General features: G+C 78.6%; 2 protein-coding genes across 2 annotated transcripts in view; one reads left to right on the forward strand and one right to left on the reverse strand.

Moving 5' to 3' along the window:
* The window catches only part of LOC108635081 (translation initiation factor IF-2-like), a 2099-nt gene extending 686 nt beyond the window's left edge, over window positions 1-1413 (forward strand). The window contains exon 1 of the mRNA XM_018045376.1: window positions 1-1413. This exon is cut by the window's left edge and continues 686 nt beyond it. Coding sequence (XP_017900865.1) covers window positions 1-1317 — 1317 coding nt within the window. The 3' untranslated portion in view covers window positions 1318-1413.
* On the reverse strand, window positions 1386-6244 carry LOC108635080 (collagen alpha-1(III) chain-like; the record flags this gene model as incomplete). The annotated part of the gene is made up of 5 exons (XM_018045375.1): window positions 1386-2474; window positions 2605-2776; window positions 2897-4481; window positions 5197-6054; window positions 6105-6244. Coding segments are annotated over 5 exons (3844 nt in total), but the record flags the coding sequence as incomplete, so codon positions are not given.
* Window positions 6245-6431: the final 187 nt, after the last annotated feature.

The raw sequence follows: 6431 nt of genomic DNA on the forward strand, positions 1-6431 counted from the left end.
CCCCGCGCGGCGCGGGTCCTCCGGTCGCGTCTCGCGGGCTGTGCGGCGCGACGGGCGGCGGCTTCCCCGTCGCGGGGCCGCTCGCCCCGCCCCGTCGCCTCCCGCGCCGCCGGCCCTGGGCCGGTCTGCCTCGGCCGGTCGTCGTCGGTCGTCCCGCCGCTCTGGGCCCGTCGCGCGGTCGCCGGGCGCCTCCCCGCGCCCCTCCGGGCCTCGGGGCCCTGTCCCGCCCCCGCCCCCACCCCCCACGCCTCCCGGCGGCTCGTGTGTCTCCGTCCGGGTTCTCCCGCCCTCTCGACCCCCCCCCGCCCGCTGGGCGCCAAGCTTCCCGTCGGAGCCCCTGCCCCCTGCCCTCTGCCCTCGGTGGTGGTGGTTGGGGGGAAGGGTGCCCGGGAGCGCGGGCGCGGGCAGGGGGCCCCCCCCACCCCCGGTGGTTGGGGGAGAGAGGCCGGGGGAGGTCCGGCGGAGCCGGGCCCGTACGGGACGGCGTGTGAGGGCGCGGCGGTGGGGAAAGGGCTCTGCCCCGTCCCGGGGGGACGGGTGGGGCCGGCTGTCCGGCGCCCGGCGGGGCCCTCCGGGCGGCGGTCGACCGGCGCGCGGCGGGGGCCCCCAGTGTGTCACGGGCCGGCAGCGCCGAGGCCGCGCGCGCGCGCGCGGCCGCGGGCGGGGACGCGGCGGTCGGTGGTCCGCGTCGGGGCGGGGGCGCGCCGTGCCCCTCGCCCGCCTCCCCCTTCCCAGGTACCTAGCGCGTCCCGGCGCGGAGGTTTAAAGACCCCTGGGGGGGGTCGCCCGTCCGCCTTGGGGTCGGGGCGGTCGGGCCCGCGGGGAGTCGGGAGGCCCCTCCCGTCTCCCCCGGACTCCGCCGTCCCCCGAGGGGCCGGGGTGGCGCGCGGCGTGGCGCGCCGCGGTCACGGCCGCCGCGGCCGTCGGGAGGGGGCTACCCGGCGGTCGTCGCGTGGGCCGTGGCCGTGTGCGGCGCGTGCGCGCGCCCCTCCCGCGTCCCCGGGGGAGGGCGGGAACCCCCCGGGCGCCTGTGGGGTGCCCGCACCCACCCTGGCGCGTGGGCGCCGGGTGCCCCGTCGTGTGAAACCTCTCCCGGCCCCTCCGGTGTGCTGCTTTCCGTCTGACTCGGCCGGCCGGAGGCAACCCCCGCCGACGAGCTCCCGCCTCCGGGGAGGGAGCCGGCGGCGGCGGGACGTGTGCCGTGCCAGCGGCGGGTCTCCCGCCGAAGCGAAACGCTCGACGCAGCTCGTACGACTCTTAGCGGTGGATCACTCGGCTCGTGCGTCGATGAAGAACGCAGCTAGCTGCGAGAATTAATGTGAATTGCAGGACACATTGATCATCGACACTTCGAACGCACTTGCGGCCCCGGGTTCCTCCCGGGGCTACGCCTGTCTGAGCGTCGCTTGCCGATCAATCGCCCCTCCGGGGTGCGCGGCTGGGGGCTGTCCTCGCAGGGCCCGCCGGGCCCTCCGTCCCCCTAAGTGCAGACACGGCGTCCCCCCGAAGGCTCTGCGGCCGCGGGGGAGACTGCCGCCCGCGAGCAGGGAGAAGGGGACCGCGAGCTCGCGCCGAGGCCCCTGGCCCGCCGGGCCTTCTGGGGTCGGCCTTCCCCCCTCTGGGAGCGCCTCCTCGCGCCGCAAGCGGCCTCTGGGTGTTGCCGCCCCCGGGGGGGGGGTCGGGGGTCGGGGACGGTCTCGCGCCACGGGGTGGCGGGGGCCCCGCGGGGGTGGCGGGGGTGGGGGTCGCGTCTTCCGGTCCGCCCGGCCGGCGCCCCCCCCTCCCCCACGCCCGCGGTGCCTCCCCCGGCCGCCGTGCGTCCGCGGCCCGTGCCCGCTTCCCGGCCACGCCCCCCCGCGGCTCTCGCCCCGTCGGGACGGGCGGTTCGCGCCCGAGGCCGGGTCCGCGTGCGCGTCCGCGCCCCGGGGACGCGTGCCTCGGCGGCGACCCGCGGGACGCCGCGGCGTCTGCCCGCCGCTGCGCGCTCTCCCCCCGGGCTGCGGCCGTGCCGCGGTTCGCGCCCCGGAGCTCCCGCCGCGAGGGCGGGGGCGGTGGCGGGGGCCGGGGGAGATAGGGGCCGCGCGGTGCGTCCGTCGCCCGTTCGGGCTTCGGCGCCCGCGCGTGCCCCGACCCTCTCCCCCGCGTCCAGCTCTCCGCCGTCCCGCGCCCCGTCCGTCCCGTGGCAGCCGGCTCGTGCTCCCCGCCCCGCCTCGGCCCCTCCCTCTCCGCCCGCCGCCGGCCGCCGCCGCCGCCGCCGACGCCGCCGCCTCCTCCTCCCGGAGGGGCGACGGGTAGTCGGGGCGGGGGGGGGGTCGGTCGGTCGGGGTGCCGCGTGTGCGCGGGGAAGCGGGGGGCCCGGGGCGGTCGGCCGCGGGCCTCCGCGTCTCCCCCTTCTCGGGCCCCTCCTCGCGGGCTCCCTCGCCCCCTCCCTCGGGCCCTCCGAGACGCGACCTCAGATCAGACGTGGCGACCCGCTGAATTTAAGCATATTAGTCAGCGGAGGAAAAGAAACTAACCAGGATTCCCTCAGTAACGGCGAGTGAACAGGGAAGAGCCCAGCGCCGAATCCCCGCCCCGCGGTGGGGCGCGGGACATGTGGCGTACGGAAGACCCACTCCCCGGCGCCGCTCGTGGGGGGCCCAAGTCCTTCTGATCGAGGCCCAGCCCGTGGACGGTGTGAGGCCGGTAGCGGCCCCCGGCGCGCCGGGCCCGGGTCTTCCCGGAGTCGGGTTGCTTGGGAATGCAGCCCAAAGCGGGTGGTAAACTCCATCTAAGGCTAAATACCGGCACGAGACCGATAGTCAACAAGTACCGTAAGGGAAAGTTGAAAAGAACTTTGAAGAGAGAGTTCAAGAGGGCGTGAAACCGTTAAGAGGTAAACGGGTGGGGTCCGCGCAGTCCGCCCGGAGGATTCAACCCGGCGGCGGGCCCGGCCGTGCCGGCGGCCCGGCGGATCTTTCCCGCTCCCCGTGCCTCCCGACCCCTCCACCCGCCCTCCCTCCGCCCCTCGCCGCTCTCCCCGTCCGCCTCCGGGCGGGCGGCGGGCGGCGGCGGGGGGTCGCGGGGGTGGGCGGGCGGGGCCGGGGGTGGGGCCGGCGGGGGACCGCCCCCCGGCCGGCGACCGGGCGCCGCCGGGCGCATTTCCACCGCGGCGGTGCGCCGCGACCGGCTCCGGGACGGCTGGGAAGGCCCGGCGGGGAAGGTGGCTCGGGGGGGCCCCGCCGCCGTCTCGCGGCGGCGGCGGGCCCGCCCTCCCCGGGTGTTACAGCCCCGCCGGCAGCAGCGCTCGCCGAATCCCGGGGCCGAGGGAGCCAGCCCTCGTCGCCGCGCTCTCCCCCCTCCCGGCGCTCCCCCCCCCGCGGGGGTCCCGCTCCCGCGAGGGGGCGTCCCCCGCGGGGGGGCGCGCCGGGGTCTCTTCCCGGGGGCCGGGCCGCCCCTCCCACGGCGCGACCGCTCTCCCACCCCGGCCCGCCTCCCCCCCCTTCGCGGGGGCGGGGGTGGGGTCGGGGCGGGGCGGACTGTCCCCAGTGCGCCCGGGCGGGTCGCGCCGTCGGGCCCGGGGGGTCGCGTCTCGGGGAGAACCGCAGGAACGCGAGCGAGCGCACGGGGTCCGCGGCGATGCGGGCGGTCGACGGCGGGCTCGGGCGGAGGGCTCGGCGAACCTCGGCGCCGGTGAGGGCGGCTCACCCAGGACGGCGGTCGGCGAGCTGATCGCGCACGTGAGCCGGTCCGGCGCGGGCGAGGGACATCGCCGCGGACCCGTGCGCTCGCTCGGCGTTCCTGCGGTTCTCCCCGAGACGCGACCCCCCGGGCCCGACGGCGCGACCCGCCCGGGGCGCACTGGGGACAGTCCGCCCCGCCCCGACCCCACCCCCGCCCCGCGAAGGGGGGGAGGCGGGCCGGGGTGGCGGAGAGCGGTTCGCGCCGCCGTGGGAGGGGCGGCCCGGCCCCCCCCGGGAAGAGACCCCGGCGCGCCCCCCCGCGGGGGACGCCCCCCTCGCGGGAGCGGGACCCCCGCGGGGGGGGGGGGAGCGCCGGGAGGGGGGAGAGCGCGGCGACGAGGGCTGGCTCCCTCGGCCCCGGGATTCGGCGAGCGCTGCTGCCGGCGGGGCTGTAACACCCGGGGAGGGCGGGCCCGCCGCCGCCGCGAGACGGCGGCGGGGCCCCCCGAGCCACCTTCCCCGCCGGGCCTTCCCAGCCGTCCCGGAGCCGGTCGCGGCGCACCGCCGCGGTGGAAATGCGCCCGGCGGCGCCCGGTCGCCGGCCGGGGGGCGGTCCCCCGCCGGCCCCACCCCCGGCCCCGCCCGCCCACCCCCGCGACCCCCCGCCGCCGCCCGCCGCCCGCCCGGAGGCGGACGGGGGAGAGCGGCGAGGGGCGGAGGGAGGGCGGGTGGAGGGGTCGGGAGGCACGGGGAGCGGGAAAGATCCGCCGGGCCGCCGGCACGGCCGGGCCCGCCGCCGGGTTGAATCCTCCGGGCGGACTGCGCGGACCCCACCCGTTTACCTCTTAACGGTTTCACGCCCTCTTGAACTCTCTCTTCAAAGTTCTTTTCAACTTTCCCTTACGGTACTTGTTGACTATCGGTCTCGTGCCGGTATTTAGCCTTAGATGGAGTTTACCACCCGCTTTGGGCTGCATTCCCAAGCAACCCGACTCCGGGAAGACCCGGGCCCGGCGCGCCGGGGGCCGCTACCGGCCTCACACCGTCCACGGGCTGGGCCTCGATCAGAAGGACTTGGGGCCCCCCAACGAGCGGCGCCGGGGAGTGGGTCTTCCGTACGCCACATGTCCCGCGCCCCACCGCGGGGCGGGGATTCGGCGCTGGGCTCTTCCCTGTTCACTCGCCGTTACTGAGGGAATCCTGGTTAGTTTCTTTTCCTCCGCTGACTAATATGCTTAAATTCAGCGGGTCGCCACGTCTGATCTGAGGTCGCGTCTCGGAGGGCCCGAGGGAGGGGGCGAGGGAGCCCGCGAGGAGGGGTCCCGAGAAGGGGGAGACGCGGAGGCCCGCGGCCGACCGCCCCGGGCCCCCCCGCTTCCCCGCGCACACGCGGCACCCCGACCGACCGACCGACCCCCCCCCCGACTACCCGTCGCCCCTCCGGGAGGAGGAGGCGGCGGCGTCGGCGGCGGCGGCGGCGGCGGCGGCCGGCGGGCGGAGAGGGAGGGGCCGAGGCGGGGCGGGGAGCACGAGCCGGCTGCCACGGGACGGACGGGGCGCGGGACGGCGGAGAGGTGGACGCGGGGGAGAGGGTCGGGGCACGCGCGGGCACCGAAGCCCGAACGGGCGACGGACGCACCGCGCGGCCCCCTATCTCCCCCGGCCCCCGCCCCCGCCCCGCCCCGCGGCGGGAGCTCCGGGGCGCGAACCGCGGCACGGCCGCAGCCCGGGGGGAGAGCGCGCAGCGGCGGGCAGACGCCGCGGCGTCCCGCGGGTCGCCGCCGAGGCACGCGTCCCCGGGGCGCGGACGCGCACGCGGACCCGGCCTCGGGCGCGAACCGCCCGCCCGACGGGGCGAGAGCCGCGGGGGGCGTGGCCGGGAAGCGGGCACGGGCCGCGGACGCACGGCGGCCGGGGGAGGCACCGCGGGCGTGGGGGAGAGGGGGGCGCCGGCCGGGCGGACCGGAAGACGCGACCCCCACCCCCGCCACCCCCGCGGGGCCCCCGCCACCCCGTGGCGCGAGACCGTCCCCGACCCCCGACCCCCCCCCGACGGCGGCAACACCCAGAGGCCGCTTGCGGCGCGAGGAGGCGCTCCCGGGGGGGGGGGAGGACCGACCCCAGAAGGCCCGGCGGGCCAGGGGCCTCGGCGCGAGCTCGCGGTCCCCTTCTCCCTTCTCGCGGGCGGCAATCTCCCCCGCGGCCACAGAGCCTTCGGGGGGACGCCCGTGTCTGCACTTAGGGGGACGGAGGGCCCGGCGGGCCCTGCGAGGACAGCCCCCAGCGCGCACCCCGGAGGGGCGATTGATCGGCAAGCGACGCTCAGACAGGCGTAGCCCCGGGAGGAACCCGGGGCCGCAAGTGCGTTCGAAGTGTCGATGATCAATGTGTCCTGCAATTCACATTAATTCTCGCAGCTAGCTGCGTTCTTCATCGACGCACGAGCCGAGTGATCCACCGCTAAGAGTCGTACGAGCTGCGTCGAGCGTTTCGCTTCGGCGGGAGACCCGCCGCTGGCACGGCACACGTCCCGCCGCCGCCGCTCCTCCCCGGAGGCGGGAGCTTCGTCGGCGGGGGTTTGCCTCCGGCCGGCGAGTCAGACGGAAAGCAGCACACCGGAGGGGCCGGGAGAGGTTTCACACGACGGGGCACCCGGCGCCCACGCGCCAGGGTGGGTGCGGGCCACCCCACAGGCGCCCGGGGGTTCCCCCCTCCCCGGGGACGCGGAGGGGCGCGCGCACGCGCCGCACACGGCCACGGCCCACGCGA

This window comes from Capra hircus, unplaced genomic scaffold (genome assembly GCF_001704415.2).
Source record: "Capra hircus breed San Clemente unplaced genomic scaffold, ASM170441v1, whole genome shotgun sequence".
Lineage (NCBI taxonomy): Eukaryota > Metazoa > Chordata > Mammalia > Artiodactyla > Bovidae > Capra > Capra hircus.